The 17,239-nt window shown below is 38.9% G+C and overlaps 1 protein-coding gene across 5 annotated transcripts in view; it reads left to right on the top strand.

Annotated features, from left to right (window-relative positions):
- Positions 1–7,059, top strand: part of BICRAL (BICRA like chromatin remodeling complex associated protein) — a 48,435-nt gene extending 41,376 nt beyond the window's left edge. For 4 of the 5 annotated variants that reach the window (XM_054629316.2, XM_077175853.1, XM_054629314.2 and 1 more), the window contains 2 exons: positions 146–4,636; positions 5,229–7,059. In XM_054629316.2, coding sequence (XP_054485291.2) covers positions 146–948 — 803 coding nt within the window. In that variant the 3' untranslated portion in view covers positions 949–4,636; positions 5,229–7,059. The remainder of the gene's footprint in view (positions 1–145; positions 4,637–5,228) is intronic. The other variant, XM_054629312.2, reaches the window with a different exon arrangement.
- The last annotated feature ends 10,180 nt before the right edge of the window (positions 7,060–17,239 follow it).

The raw sequence follows: 17,239 nt of genomic DNA, 5'->3' as shown, positions 1-17,239 counted from the left end.
CCTGCACTGTACACAGCAGAACACTTAAGCATATGAACATCTCTTAAAGACCCAGATCTGTAAGCTGTGGATGTTATTTGAATTTCAGTGTCAGTTATTTGGATGTGTAGGTGATTTTAATAAAATGTTGCTACTTAACTTACAGATGGTTATCAGGCCGATTTTTGTTGTTCTGCCAAACAATTTGAGAAAGCAGCTGAAGAAGCACAGTCCAGCAAAAGTGACCATCAGTCTAGCAAAACATTACCTTCTCGAAGTCAGACTACCAAAACCCAAGCCAGAGACCGACCAAAATCCAGCTCAGTAGAGTCCACAAATCACAGTAAACTTCCTATAGTGCCTAACAACATTCTGACACCACAAGAAGGAAAAGCTTCTACTAAAAAATCCGAGAGCCTCACTAAAGCTTTAAAGTTTGAAAAAGCTAATTGTTCTTCTGAGAGCCAATATGTGGCCCTTTCTGAAGACAGGATGAGTGGGAAAGATCTTGCCAAGTCCACTGAGAATTCTTCGAGTTCCGAAGACTTGTCAAAAATAGTGTCAAGAGGCAGTCATGGAACACACAATAAAATATCAAGGAATGCAGTTCAGTCTTTCTCAAAGGTAATGTGTAATAATTCACTTCAAGACAAAACTCTGAGGAGCTCTCCAAAGAATGAGGTTTTGCATCCTGATAACAGGAAAAGCTCTGGTGAACCCCAGGAAGACTTACTGCTCAGTAAGAGTTTAGAAACTACATTTAAAAACATCTTGGAACTTAAAAAAGCTGGGAGGCAGCCACAAAATGAGGCGGCAAGCAGTGGCTCGGTTGAATTAGAGTTCCCTAATTTTTCACCTATTGCTTCACAAGAGAACTGCCTGGAAAAATTTATTCCAGACCACAGTGAAAGTGTTGTAGAAACTGACTCTATTTTAGAAGCAGCTGTAAATAGTATCTTAGAGTGTTAATAGTTACAGTACCATGGACAAATTCTGTTTCTCTTAGCAGAAGCAAATGTGAATGACACCACAAGTACAGCCTGACATGCATTTAAGGTTAACCTTTCTAAACTAGATTCTGTTCTGTGTTTGAGAGCAATACTCATTGTGGTTACAGTGAGATATCCAAGTAAAGTTAATCCTTGTTAGAATGCAGTCTGTTAGGGCCTTACTGTTTCAAGTATTATTATAATAGTGCTTTTGATTATTGAGCAGTACTGCAACGTAACAGGGTTGCAGGTTTTTAGGCCCTATATAATACGGTAATATACTGACAATCACAGTCATTTGAAAGGATATATTTATTAAGAAAATGTTTTTAAAGAGTGATGGAAGCAACAATTCTCCCTTACCCTTCTCTTCCACAAATCATCAAATTTTTAGTTTTTCTGGAAAACCCACTGTACCTCTATTCAGAAGTGATTATTTGCTTTGTTAATGAATCTGTATTCTAGGATTCTTAAGTTGGAAGGAAATCATCAGTGTGTTTACAAGGCTTCATAATTTAAACTTTAAGTGCTTTTCTATTGCTTTCTGAGCAGAAACTAGTACTTGATATATTTGTAGTGGGTAACTTTAGTCTGTGGGATGATATTATATGATCTTAGTCACAGTGGCATGATATGAAGTAATAAATGCTTGACTAAGGAAGGTAGAACGGAAGCCAGTAAATAGCAAAGTGTACAGGATGAGGCCATGATAGAGCCATGAATTTATATATATAATACATATATATGTTATCTCTTGAGGAAAAGATTTTGCATTTTATAATTGGATGTAGTCAGCCTTGAGTCTTTCTGAAGTGGTATAAATGTTTTTTTTTTTTTATTTGTTGGTTTTTTTTTTTAGACCAAGTGTCAAAAGCACTTTGATTTGAAAACTGTATTTGTAGCTTATATTTTAAGAGGATGTTAGCCTTACTCTGAGTAAATTTAAAGGCCAGTGTTTATTTTTGATTTTTTTTGCTTTTTGCTGTCAGAGAATGTTAAATCATCCACCGTAGCAGTCATTATTATCAAGATATGTACAGACCAAAGTTGATCAGCAATCCCATTGTTTAAACATATCAAAAAAATGTGTAATTATTAATTCATATTGTAAAGCCAAGTGAAACCATTGCATGGTTTGCATTTGGCTTGCTGTCATGTTGTTAAGATAGAATCTTATTATTTTATTTATTTATTTTAATCTATGACTTTTTTTTGCTGCCCATGCTGCTTTGTTCTAGTTTACTTTGGTCATGAGTGCTTTTGTGCACATAAGCGCGCTGACGTTGGTCACGTGTGTGTAGTACATATGTCTGCTCAGGAGGATACAGCTTTTGTGGTTTCTAAGGTATGCTCATGTTCTCCCCCAGAACTTCTCCACCATTTCTCAGAAACATTACCAGCCCTTTTCCAGACTTGCTGATTACGATTTTCACGATGTAAGAGGCTCATTGTGACAAGCTGTGGTTGTCTGTCAGATTGCCAGGAGAGAAACCAAAAGGTTTTGCTGGTGTGTAACTCACTCCATCTGAGTGTCACGGAAGGAAGCAGAATTAGATCCTTGGGATAGTAGAACATTACAGTGCAACTCAGTACTGAGCTGCAGTCCACTGTCTGACCACTAAAGGAAACCAAATCTAGAAAGCAATGAGAGAAAGATGAACTTCCTTAAAATTCATTTCCCCTTCAACATGAATGGAAGAACTGGTTTTATATGTTACTAATTGCCATTTAAAAAAAATGTGCCAATTTTAAAGTACGTGTTTGTAAAAACCCAACATTCCCAAGTGTTGTATGTATTATTAATAAGTATTGCCAGTTTTAAATTTTTGGTTGGATGTCCACAGAGTAGACTCTCAGGCAGTTAGTTGTTTTCTTATTGGCAAAACTGACAAGATAGTCTTCACCTATTGCCTTTTTAGATTTAATAATATTCTCATGGCTGTGTATTCTGATGCATCTTTTATCATTTTGGAAATTTAATTAATTTATCATTCTGAACTATTTAGGAAGGAGAGCAGTAAGTTACACAGCTGTATGCTAACTAGTTAAATTTTTCTTCTGAGGAAAAAAAAGTGAAGTTGCACATTCATCAGTCCCCTTGCTTGTTGTACCACCTCAAAATGAGTATGGGGTTTCCAGCCTCTCTACAGCAAATACAAACTGAAGTATCAGGTTGTGTGTCTTCTATTGGGTCTCATTGGGAAGGGGGGACAATGGCATATAAAAAAGGACAAATTGCAGAAAGTAATTGTGAGTGATTTGGTCAGACACATTTCTCTGAACTGCTGATGAGAGGAACCCCTTGAACAATCCTAGCAAGATTGATCTTAGATTGTTAATGTTCTGTTGTTCACTCCTTTGAATTCAATTCTAAAGGAATTCTGGTACGTGGTGAAGCAGAAAATGAAATAATTGTATTTTTGTGGTGCTTAAAAAAATTTATTAATCATATGGGCTCAAGTCCAGCAAAGTATTGTGAATATGCATGACTTTAAACATGTTTTCATTATTTTGCTGGATCAGCATTGTGATTTCAATGTTATTTAATACTGCCTAATATTAAAACAAATTTTAAACTGGCAATTAAGAAAACTATGTTCATTTTGAAGATTTTGGTATAATTTATCTGTTAGAGTAGGGAGGCCTTACAGACTGACTTCACTTAAAGAGGATGTGTCACTTATTGTCAGCGTGGTATGGACTTTATTTGCTTAAATACCTTCATTTGTAAAGTATGTCTCACTTGAAATTGCTTTGTATACATTTTGTAAAAATATTTATAAAATGTTTTGTAAAAAAAAAAAGTATAACAAATTGCAGTTTATTTTGTTATGTTGGATAAATACTGTTAAAAGACACAAGTCAGTAAATATATTGTTAATCCATGGATAGGAAATGTTTAGTTGGAGATTACAAATTGAAACAACCATTGCAATACAGCCAAAGATTTGGGAAAAAATGTCTATCTGTGATTGTCTTGATTTAACCAAGTTGAATATTCACATTTCCAAAAGATGATTGGTGTCAGTTTTAAGTCTTACTCCTCTGCTTTTCATGATGCAGCTCTGTTGTAATATACTTAGTAGGCCAACTTTCCATACTCCTTATGCATCTTTCTGAGCATACACTACTAGGATTTGGTTCATGTGGTGTTACAACTACATTCAGTAATGTTCATCTCCAAATTACGAGAGAGCCAATGGTCCTGCCTTATTGGTATTAGAAGTCTTGCCACAGCAAGGCTCTTGAGACATCTTGCTCTCCTTCTCTGGTGTATTTTCACAAGGTAGAGGCATCATCTTCCTGGTGCCTCAGGGAGATGGAAGATGAGAAGGTTTTGGATGAAGTGGTCACTGCATCCACACTGCTGGTTTGACTCATGTCAGCTGCATTTGGTCATAGATAGCTGTGTTTGGGTTATTTTGTGAGAAGATGCTGCAATTGCAGGTGGTACAGGGAATCTTCCTACTTTTATTAGAGGGATGATGAACCTTTTCTTACTGTGATTGAATTTTTCAGAGAATATGCTGAGACTGATCTAGTAAAGCTCTTATGCCTGGAACTACCTCACTTTATTTTTGGAGGCTGTGGAAGTGGAACATTGGTGATGGGCACTGCCTCTCATCTTGGAGTAGGGCCTGCACTGTTGAAAGGTAGAGATCTTCATGGTTAGTATTTGTTATTTTGTCAATGAGACAAAATAAATATGCCTTTTGAGTGCTTCCCACATGGATTCAGACAGCAACAAAATGAATAAAACCAGCTATATGCTATTTTAATATCTTTTTGGGTTAGGATGGCTAACCCTTGGTTTTTTTTTTTTTTCCCTTTAATCACCAGGCAAACCTTTTGTGTTCCTAAACATTTTATGTGAAGTCTACTGTGCAGGTGTCTTCACCTGAGAATATCTGTCTTAAAAGAATTTATGGCCTATTTTTGTTATTGCTTTTCAATAACATTTTTATACTGGAGCTTGTTTTGTTTATTCCAATTTATGGGGCAGAATTTCTGAAGATTTGAGTGTGTGTTAATGCATAGCTGATTTAAGAAAGTCAAAACACTATTCATTTTGGGGATCTGAATGAAGGAAAAAAAAAGCCAGGTTCAGATTGGTACAAGGAAAGGTAAGTGTAAACATTTTAAAACTTAGAGGAATTTCTCTCTTCTTCAGTAAGTTTTTTTAATAAGCCTTTGAATTTTTCCTTTCAAATCATACACATTTTTCCTTGGAGTTTTCTCAACAATGCATTTGTCAGACAGCTTCAAGAAATGGGAGAAATTATCTTTGTGACCAGAGGTCTGCTCTCACCTTGGCTGAAGAAAATCACTGGAGAAAAGAAGGAGGTCTGGTGGAGATCCGCTCATAGCTCCGGTGCACAGATGCAATGCATGCACAGATTTCAGATGAGTAGTGGTCGGTGTACTGAGTTATTTGTGATTTATGGGTTGGCATTTGTGAGTGCTGCTAATCTTGCAACTGGTCATCATACTGGACATGGAAAAAAGTGTGCATAATAATGAGTTACAATAGGTAAACAACAAGTAAGCTTGAGGGAGCCTCCTGTGCTACGGGAGAAAACCTGCAAAGGACAGAGTGTCCGGCTGAACCAATATTTTTGGTGTAAAGGAAAAAACCTTTAAAGGTGTGCCCTGCTGTGTGCTGAGGATAAACCTCATTTTATTTTTTTATAGATTTTATATCTTACCTTGTGGGGAAAAAGTGTTCTATAAATGGAGGAACTAGCTGCATCAGAATTCTAAGACTCTTTGTATTTTTTTTCACACACACAGAGAGGTGTATATATACACACATACATACATATATATGTATGTATGTATGTATATATATATGGAGGGTGGAGATTGACCTCTTCTCCCAGGCAGCTAGTGACAGAACAAAGACTCAAATCTCTGCCAGGCTGGATATAACAGGAATTTCTTCACTGAAAGGGTCTGCAATGGACTGCCCAGGGAGTGGAGTAACCATCACTGGAAACTTGATCAAGCTCATCTCACAGTGAGACATTGCTGGGTGCATTGGGCTGACAAATGGCCAACAGCATAAAAATTCATGGATTTAATACTATTGGGGTTGAACAATTCCATGTTGCTTTCATGGCAAAATCAATCAGGGATTTTGGAAGCCTCTGTTAGCAAGGGCAAATAGAGTGTCTGCTGTGCCTGTGGAAAGTGCTGTACTGAGTGCTCAGGAACAGCTTGGAAACCTTTGTGTCTCCAGAAGGAAATTCACATGAGGCTGAAAGAGATGAGGCTCCAGGGTTTGAAAGAGATGAGCAGGAGGGTGAGTAGGTGTGTGCAGGATGGATTTTTTGGGGGTCTGAGGTTTAGTTGACTTAAACTTTATTTTAAAAACACAGGATGTATTGTAGACACAGGAAATTTTACAGTACTGTGTCTGTTCATGTATTAGAGAACATAATACTAAACACACTGCTCTTTTTGCCTTTGCACCTGGGTGAAGAATGGATTTAGTGAATATTTTACTCAGATGAGGATTTGTGTGTCTTAACAGTTGCAAGGATGGGATCACACACAGTTTGAAAGCTGTTTGTGAAAGAACACATCTAATATGCAAGGTTTGATGTTAATTTGAGCAAGAACATTGCTAAAAACTGAGTCAGTTCCAAAGTATTCTGGAATGGGGGAGGTATTTTCATGCTACTGAACGAGTCATTGACAATGTAAGTCTATATTAAGAGGCAAGGAAGGTATGGAATCTATTTGCTACTATACTGTGTTTTTATGAGGTTAAATTTGATTAATTTTGAGTTTTTAGTGAAAACAACATACAACATGAAGATATTTGTAGTAATTAGAATTCCCTTTATGACAATGCATTATGTTACTCTCCTCTATTGAGAAGGGCAGTTTAGTCCTGTGACAACCAGTCTGAGAGTTAATTCTCACTTCCCAGGAAGTTGAGAACTGCTTTTTTTAAAGTGAAATATTAACACATATGATTTTGTTAAAGCTAAAAGTGAGATACCACCCCACTCTGATTTTGTTTGTTTTAACCTTTGGCAATCAAATTTTAATCACCTAAGTAATAAATCATTACTGGATAGTTCTAGTCTTAAGTCACTTTGACCTGTTTCTTCAGCAATGTTCTGTCAGAGGCTGCATGGTTTGTTTCAGAGGAATTTTGATAAAGCAGGATCCTACAAAAAATTGTCATCTTTTACATGCTCCCCATTTTCCATAATTTTTCTGTAACTTTTGGAGGAATTAATGTTTATGTCTTGAATTTGTAAACTCTCTAGTTAAGAGACTCTGCTATTTGCATGCGGATGTGTTTAGCATTTACCCCAATCAGAGTGAAGGTATTTTCTTCCTTACCTGGCTGGGTGAGTAGAAATAAATACCAGGGCAAGATTATTGATGACAGGGAAAACTGGACTTATTTACTTTTTTTTTTTTCATCTGCCATGCTTTTTCAGACTTGAAGGTGTTAGTAGTATTACGGCTCTTATACGAGGGTCCAGGCATTGAAAGAATTTGAGACTGAAGACTGGATTAAACCATGCCACAAATGGTGTGACCAGGAGCCTTAGAACCTTATACTCAAATACAGAGCTGCATGTTTGTACTGCAATCCAAAAGCAAGATTTACCTTGAAATCCAGTGTTGTTGTGTGTATGGAGAGGAAGAGGAGAAGGAGCAAATGTAAATTGTTACAGGTCTGTTGATTTTTAGAACAGAAAAAAAGAGTATTTTCACTTGCTTTCTTTGTCCCCTCATTTACTTCACAAGGTTGCAGGAGCTTTGACATGGGTGAGTTGACAATGTTCTGTAAGATGTTTAAAAATGAGAAGCAGGGTGGAACACAGAATATGCAGTTCTATTTGTCCATTCCAGAGGTAGCTCAGTAACATCAGGTTCTGTACAAATAAACAGTAGGTTTCAATTATCTGCTGGTAATTATCACCCAAATTTGATTTGCACTCTCTTCAAAGGGACTCATATCTTTCCATTTAGTTACTTGTTTCAGTGCAGTGAGTGAGTTTAATTCAAACCAAACGTGGGTCAATTTCCTACTGGAAAAAAAGATGCAAGGAATGTATTTATCCACAGTCATATCAGTTTAATTTTAGTTTAATGTATGTGGTGATTCACAGCCTCAGTGGGGAGGTGAATTTGTGTCAGTCTGTGAATTGGCTTTGCTTGCTTGGCAAGTTTGTAAAGGGCTTGGTCAGCTGTAGAAGGTCTTCAATAATTGTGCCAAATGGGGTGGTTCTGGTGGGCTCTGAGTAATGAGAGGAAGTTTTAATGTTATACAGATGTAACCAGGACTCATTGTGAAGACTTTCCCCCCAGATATTATTTCTCTTACGCAGCATCGAGCCAGTTGGTCTTTCACACAGACTTTTTTGTGCTGCAGTAATTATCCTTTTAATCTTTATAGACAGGCTGTATTTATTCCTCTGTCTGTAGTGGTGCAGCCAACAGTCTCTGAGGGCATTGAAACAATCCCTCATCCCTTTCCTTCACCAAAAGCACCTACTGAAAACTATAAGCCTAGGGAAAAAATGAGGCAATTTAAGACATGTCTGATGGAGTGATTGACTAAGGAGATCAAGCAGTGCTGTGGAAATCCTGCAGTACTGTGTCATGGACACTGTGCTGGGAAACACGCTCCAGGTGACCCTGCATGAGCAGGAGCCTTAGACAAGGTGACCTCCCGTCATCCTATTCATTCTTAACAACTCTATGCTAATAATATTCAGTTAACATTGTGGAGAAAGGTTATTTAAGTGTACAGTACTGGCTGCAGTTTTCAGTTGAACTTTATGGGATCACACAAGTGATGGTACTTGAAATCCAGTATTGTTTTATGTATGGAGAGGAAGAGGAGATGGAGCAGATGTAAATTGTTAAAGGTCTATTGATTTTAAGAACAGAAAAAATAGTATTTTCACTTACTTCCTTTGTCCCTTCATTTACTTAACAAGATTGCAGGAGCTTTGACAATGTTCTATAAGAGGTTTAAAAATGAGAAGCAGGGTGGAAAGCAGAATATGCAGCTCTATTTGTCTATTCCAGAGGTAACTCAGTAACTTCTGGTTCTGTGCAAATAAACGAGTGATGGTATGTATTGAAAAATGCATTAATTTTTGCTTTTTATGACTTAGAAAGAGAATTTACTGTGAGAAAGATGTTCAAAGATTGTTACCAGTCAAATGGGTTAGTATTTTACAGAAAATAACAACTGTCAGAAAAGTAGGCATCATCTTCAGCAGGGCTGTCTAGTGAATGAACATTCAAATGCCAGCAGCTACTGATGCTCTGCTGGGGAGTCTCCTACATGCTGTAGCTCTAACTCCAGGCAGTCATTCATAAAATGTTCACTGGATGCAGTGAATGCTCTTCATTTTAACATGTCTTGTCTCTTTTCACCATTAAAAATATTCTATGTCCATCTTCATGGATGGACATGGAATATTTTTAATATCTCTTTTGCCTGGTCTGTTACCCACTGCTGCAGTAGCTGCCAGCTCCCCCCTCCAGTCTCAGTCTCTCCCTTCAGCTTATGGTAAAAGCAGAGCTGGCAGCTGCTCTCTGAGCACAGATGGCAAACTTAGCCAGTCCTTGTGCACACACTTGAGCTTCTGCTTTTTCTGTCCTTTGGAATGTGTCCCTTGTGATAAAAACATGATTACTTATTTAGTGCCTTTGTGGTGTGATGGATGCAGCCAGGGGGCAATCTACCATGCAGCTGGCTGGGCAGGGAACAGCCACAGCAGGGAAAAGGGTAAATCCAGCTGGGAGCTGCTGCCTGTAAAGCTGGACTGAAAGTGTTGCTGGCCCTGGTAATTGGTAACAGCCATTTACAGGGGCAGGGGGTTTGGGTACATTTAGTACAAATGTACATACAATACAAAAATTGTATTCAGGGTTGTGCACTCCTGTTTCCTCTCCTGCATGTGGCAATGGGTGGACCCTCCAGGACAGAGCCCTCACAAACCAGGGACATGCAGCACTGGATGGGTGTGGATGTCAGAGCCTGCCTGGCTGCACTGAGCCTAACACAGGGCTCTGACCTCCTTTGCCCTCAGCCAGGTGAGTGGGTTTAGGCTAAAATCACTGGTATCCCTAGATAAAGAGCTTTTAGGAGTGTGGGATTTGGTTTGTTTGGTTGAGGTTTTTTAGCTTTCCTTTTTTTCTCAGGAGAAGGAATGGAGGGCTGGTAAACACTAAAATCTGCATAAAAGCTGAAATTTGCCCTGCAGAGCATTTTTATTCTACATTTTGACTACCTTTCAGAAAGAACAGTATGTATATTCTGTAGGCAGACAGACACAATAGCACTGCAAAGTGTGAATTTCTTCCAGCTGTCTTAATGGAGTGTTGATTTTAAAACCTAATTTCACTGCTGCTTGCTATGCAATTAGCACACAGTGGATACATTGGGTTAGTTCAGCTGTGTGGTCCTGTACTTTGTGTTGGGGTGGGTGTCATTATGGATACTTCAACCAAAACATCTTGGTAAGGTAAGTGGACAGTCAAAGAGCAAACAAAATTTGAGGCAATGAAAGCAAAATATGTCAGGAAAACTGGCAATATTTAAATGCTATCAAAATATATTTGAATGAAATGTTAATTACTCTTATACAAAAAAAAAAGCCCCCCAAAAAAGGCCCATCAACCCCCCAAGCCCCGCCCCCAAACCAACCCAAATAAACAAAAAAAATCCAGCAAAAATAGAGTTGAGATACAGGAAATTTTAAATCCACAAAAGCATTTTTAAAGGTATCAAGTAAACTAGAACCTGACAAATGGGCTGATCAGGAGAAGATGAATCTGATACTGTCATGTAAACTTGAAATAAAGGAGAATAAGATGGCTGATGAAACAAAGATAAGCACCAACGAAATAAACCCACTTTTATTAAGAATATAACAGTTCCAGAATAGTAGTAACAGAGTTGTTGTCTTGTGTAGTAACAATAATATTTACTGGTACAAACTTTTGAGCACGGTGAGATGAAGAAACTCACCCTGACTGAAGAGATTCTCCCCCCTTTCTAATGATGGAGCAATTCATAAATGTTATAACTTTCCAAGTAGCTTGAGATCTGACCATTCCTTCTCAGTAGTAATCTCTAAGTTGCTTCTCTGAATCTCTTGTTTATTTAATGATGTTTTTCACTAATAAGAAAAAGGGGAGATTTTAAGCACCTATGATAGATCAGATGGAATAGGAAGGTATTGCCAAAAATTCTGGAACATTCTGGGCCCGGGAAAGATTTTTTTTTTTTTTTTGGGTTTAAATATTGTGAATTTTATCAATTTTTGGTGTCTGTGGTTTGCAGCTCATTCTCACGATTCTCCACGAGGTGGAGGAAGCAGCTTGTGCTTCGCGCTGCGGTGCGGGCAGAGGCTGCGGGGGCGGTGCAGGCTCCTGCTGCTCCCCTTTCCCAGTGCCAGCCCCACAGCCCCGCTCCAGGAGAGAGCAAGGAAGGGCTCGGAAGCGTTCCTTGCTGCCTTCCTCCTTCTAAAAACCCTAACGGGGACTTCAGTGTTGTGATTCACCAGGAGGTCTTGAAGGGCTGCACAGACTCACTGAATGGGACACACAGGATCTGTGAAATCCAGCTCGTGGCCCTGCACAGGGCATCCCCAGGGATGTGCCTGAGAGCCCTGTCCGAGCACGGAGGATGCTGAGTGTGATGGGAGAAGCTGATGCCACAGCTGTGTGCTGCCTGTCCGTGGTCATACAGCCATGGCTGCTGGATAAACCAGCTTCTCTGAGATTTGGTGGATAAACCAGCTTCTCTGAGATTTGCCATGCTGCCTGTCTGTGGTCATTCAGCCAGGGCTGCTGGATAAACCAGCTTCTCTGAGATTTGCCATGCTGCCTGTCCGTGGTCATTCAGCCAGGGCTGGTGAATAAACCTGTTTCTCTGAGATTTGCTGTGCTGCAGTGTGTTCAGTGCTACAGGGCTGCTTCACTGAAAAACTGCTCTTCTTTATGGATAAAGTACAAATAGGGAAAAAAACAGCTGGTGTCTGTAATTAAAAATGTTGTAACTTACACTAGATTTCTGCTAAGAGTTCTGATTTGTGAGCAGCGTTTCAGGTTTTCTGTTGACTGTGGTGAGATTTGGAAATACTTACCTTGCACAGTTATCCCTGAACTTGTCTGTTGCAGTCCTGTGTTTTCAGTCTTTGCAGCTCCTGAACATCAAACTCCATTCAATTTTAATTTCTTTTCCCTGTCTGAAGCCCTCACCCAACTGATTTTTATTTTTGCCAGTGATGAAGCATGTCAAGCCCAAAATAGAAAATACTAGTTTTAAAATTTGATTCACTGGATTTCTGTTGAAAACAAAAAATCTGTTGATACTCTTATGTGAATGACAAAATAACACCTGTATTTTACCTGATCATCTTATGGCAGATCACTTGACTTACTTTTCAAGGCATTAAAATGTGTTTGCAGCCGTGCTAAGGTTGTTTCAGCATTGCAGGCCTAACTCAGTTGTATCCAGATAAAAAGCCACTGGAAAGGGGTGTTATCAAGGTGATTTGCAGTTAGTGAACACAAGAGCAAAACTGCAGACTGAGGCAGTGAATTGCTTGGAAAGGAGGCTGGAAAGGGGTGCTGAAGAGCCATTTCATCCTCCATACCTGATCCCCTGAGCCTATCCTGTTATTGGCAGAGGCCTGTTGAAGATTGCTCTTGTGAGCTTGCAGAAAAGCTCCTTTTGCTTCCTTTTAGCCCAAACATTCTCTACCAGCTGTTTGCCTCTGTGTTCCCACAATGCCATAAATGAAACATCTGAAAGCTGCAATGTGAGGTTAAAAAGAACTGGGATGTGAGGAAGGTGTGGACTTCAGAAATATTATTGTATCAGGGGAAATATCCATGAAGATGTTATTAAATGTGAGAAGGAGTGTATTCTATTATGTCCCAAAGCTTTTCTTTTCCAGAGGGAAGGACAAATTGTTGGTTGGTTGAATTGATGTTTGGTTTTTCTTTTTTTTTTTTTTTTTCTTCTTTTCTTTTTCCTTTACTGGTATTATTTATGCCACTTCCTTAAGGAAATACAAATTTTTTTTTTCTTTTGGCCAAAATACATGGGGGCTTCTTCTGGCATAGCCTTGCCAGTTAGAGCCATACTTCTTTCTTGCTTCTGACTGATGCACTTGTGATAGTAACTCATCTAGCTCACAGGCAGGACTTTGAAATTTCTAACAAATTTGGATATATGATCTGTACTTCAGGCGAGGTTTGGTCCCTCTTCCTTCATATATGTTACCTTATGACAATCTACATAATCTTAGCATAAACTTCTGAAAAAGGTTTATAGGATCAAGCTTTGCCAGCTTCTTTTACAGCTAAAAGAATGTGTTTTGTTACTGAGGACTCGATTTAGTGGCAGTCTTTTAGTGTGTTAAAGCAGTCAGATGACTAGGCCCCAATTCCTCTTGAGAGGCTTAAAATTCAGGTGACTATACTTACGATAAGTAGAATCTTAGCTATAATAGAAATTATTCTGCTTTGGTAATATGGAAATTTAATAGTTATATGCTTTCTCTGGGTGGAGGGGTAGGTGTATGGGAACACCTTCTAAATGACTTGATGAAAACCCACATTTATTCTGAAGGATGTAAACTTGGCCAGAGCTAGCTGATCTCTGGAGCTGTGCTAAATTATGTGAGCTATCTGTTCCCAAAGAGGCAAAACTTATCTCCTGAGTCCTTGAAAGCATGTTGGCTTTGCTGTTTTATTTTTGACACAGGACTCAAGTTGGGCAATACCTCTGTGGGAAGCTGGGTGGGACCGCAGATTCCTTAAAGCTTTACTCTTAAGCTGAAGAGTTTTCTCTCTGAGTGATGAGGAGAGGGACTGCCTTAAATTCTCTAGCAGCAGCATATTCAGAGCAAAACCCAGCGAGGAGCTGCAAAGAAAGCTCTGTGGCTTCCTTACTGGTTTGTGCTGGAGCAAGGACCAGCCCAAGGGGCTCTCCCTGGTGAGGGATGGCCCCTTGCTGATCCATGCTCAGGGCTGGAAACAACAATCCAGCCCCTCAGGAGGTGCTCTTGCTGCTTCCTGAAATGACCCAGCAGCCTGCTCAGCCTGGGGTGCTGCTCTTGCTCCCTTGCTGGTGGGCCTGTAAGGGAGAGGGGTTCCCTTCTCTGCCCACACATGGCCATCCCTCCACCCCTGTTGTCATGGAGAATTGCTCTAAAAGGAGGCAATAACAATCTATGGGACTCAAATTTTACTGTCACAGGTCTTACCTCCAGCAAATACAAGTGAGTGTGCAATGAATACTGTCTCTTCCTTTTGGAATGAAGTAGTAGCTCAAACTGGGACCAGTTTCCTGATACAGGGAGATCTCTGTCTTCAGGATTACAGGTTTTTTCCTGTGGAATTAATGAATCTGATAACTGTTTCCCTTTATCAAAAAATATATATTATTTCTAATATTTTAAAAATTTTTATCATCCTCCTCCTATTTGGTGGTAGCTCAGGCTAACTGAAAAAAACCCCCAATCTATAAAACATGTGGTGAAGTGAAAAATACACCAAAATTTCACTTCAATGCTCTGGCCAAATCTATCTTATGGGAGTTGCTACTCTAGCCTGCTCTGTGCTGGAGAGACATTTTTCTCTTCTTCACTTGTGCTGCAGAGCTGCGCTTCCTCTTAGGCTGAGGCCAAGCACATCCTGAGAAAAATTGCTTCGTTTGCCAAACATGCAGCTGATGACACGTATATTTATGCTCCCTGGCAAACTAAGTTAAACAAACAGGGACTAAGTTGGGCAGACATTATAGGAGGTAATACTTCATTATAACTCAGCTATGAGCTGCTTATTCTTCTTCCCAATTATGGCATCCCCATGCTTGGCTTTCCCAAGAGGAGGAGAAGTATTCTGTGGAAAAACAAATTACAGCACATAAAACCTTGGAAGAGCTGTAACTGAACAGGAGGGGACAGTAGCTGGAGTGAGGGGTCTGAGCACATGTCATTTTGTCTCTTTTTGTTCAGAGCATGATTGTTTCTACCTCAGCTACAAAACTGTTAAATTAATTCCTGAAAACTCAGTCGCTGGGTTCACAGTGTGCCTGAATTCAAGCCGTGTTTCAGTAACATCAGGTTCTGTGCAAATAAACAGTAGGTTTCAATTGTCTGCTGCTAATTATCACCTAAATTTGATTTGCACGCTCTTCAAAGGGTCTCATATCTTTCCATTTAGTTATTTGTTTCAGCGCGATGAATCTTTAATTCAAACCAAACGTGGGTCAATTTTCAACTGGAAAAAAAAATGCCAGGAATGTGTTTATCCGTGGTCATATCAGTGTCTCTCTTTAGTTTAATATATGTGGTGATTCATGGCCTCAGTGGGGAGGTGAATTTGTGTCAATCCGTGAATTGGCTTTGCCTGTTTGGCAAGTTTGTAAAGTCAGTTGTAGAAGGTCTTAAATAATTGTTCCTAATGGGATGGTTCTGGTGGGCTTTAGAATAAGGAGTGCAAGCCCTGAAGTTACACAGGCACAGAAAAATCTTGTTAGGCTTCAATTCCCATCCTTCCTATAAAGAGCTGTCTGTGTGAGGATGAAATGGAGAGATGGGGTAATGGGATCTAGACTCTTTTCCTACTGCTTTGAATCTCAACTTAAAAACGTGTGTGTTATATTTTACACAGGCTCCTTGGTTGTCACTGTGACCCTCTGGCTTGTGCACCAGCAGAAAATTTCAGTCACAGAACTGAAGGATTTCTGGACATTTTTCTTTTTAGAATAAACAGAAAGCACTAAATGCAAGCAAGAGGGCTACAGCAACAAGAAAATTTCATTGTAATAAATACCACATGTGATCACGATTTACGCAGCAGACAATAAAGAGTAATTTAAAAAGAGAAATCCTTCTATTCTCTTTCATGTGGCTAAAGGCAGCATAATTTCTGGCTGTCTTTACTGGAGATTTATTCAAAGATTTAACACCCCCTTCTGTTTTTCTTCTCCTGGAAGCTCAGAGGAGGACACTTTATTAACTTGCTATTCTTTAGATTCACATCTGACCTCTGATTTCTTTTAACATGGAGATAGGTGGTAGGAGTTTTGAATTTTTTTTTAATTTAAAGAATACTTTCATGATATTTTAGTAGTATGATGTTGTGTTTCCTACAGTTTTTAAGATTTTTTTTCTAGTGACTGGAGTAAATACTTAATATTTTTGAAAAGTCCATGAATACTGAAAGCATCTTCTCAAATTCTGTATGTTGTCCTTTGATACTTTAAAGATAGGTTATCTAGCACCTCTGCAAAAGAAAAACCTGTTTTGATTTGGTGCTCAAACAGTCTGAAGTGGTGACCTAATATAAAAATATTTGCCGTTGGAGTGGAGGAAAGATTTCAACTTCATAGCAAGTATTTCTTACTCCTCCCTGTTCTGGGCTTCTGTCAATCCCAATTAAAATCAGGGTCAGTCTGAAGTGGAGCTGTAATTACAAAATTAACATCCATGTGCATTTTTACTGTGACTGTATCTGTAAGGTACATCTCAACAGGGTTTGATACAGGGAGTTTGTCAAATGGAAACTTTTCTGTTTCTGGATTCCAGTGCTGTGTGACTGGTTAATCTCTGTAGTATTTTTATGGTTTATTTTCAGTCCTGCCAAATCCAATCCAAATAGCTGTATGTTTTCTTCCTATGATGGAGGTAGAGTATGTTCTAGTACAATTGGTGCAGCATACAAGACACATTACAATTTACAGGATAGAGGATTTTTATTTAGGTTGTCTTAACATTTGTTGACAAAGATGAGGGGTCCTATGGTTTAGGAAACCCCAAAGTAAAAATAAACTCCGGAGCAAGTTCTCTCCTGTCACAATAGAAGTGGAAAAAGTCTTAAGATAAGGATATTCAGATTCATAGATGTATTTAATTTAAATTCTCTGTGTCTTTTGTAAGATTTGGTTGTGATGCTCGTAGGCACCTCTTGTTTCCCAATATCTGAGTAATTCTGCCTCGGTGATGAACAGCAACATGAGAAAAGCTTTGCTTTTCTATATTCATAGGGTTTTCAGATGATGTATTAAAATTATTTGTCTTAGAGTGAAGCCCTAAATAAATGGTTACCTCTGTGCAGAGATTTTCAGAGTAGATAGTGGTGAGCTTTTTAAAGTTCTTCAGTACTCTGAAGAACTTTCTTAGAGCTGGAGCTCACTTTAATAGAATCTGAGCATTCACCTTTTTAAGGATGGTCTGTCTGCAGATTTGCTGCCTGGAATAATGTTT

This window comes from Agelaius phoeniceus, chromosome 3, assembly GCF_051311805.1.
Source record: "Agelaius phoeniceus isolate bAgePho1 chromosome 3, bAgePho1.hap1, whole genome shotgun sequence".
NCBI lineage: Eukaryota > Metazoa > Chordata > Aves > Passeriformes > Icteridae > Agelaius > Agelaius phoeniceus.
The sequence above is the reverse complement of the archived record's forward strand: the minus strand, read 5'-3'. Positions and strand labels throughout refer to the sequence as shown.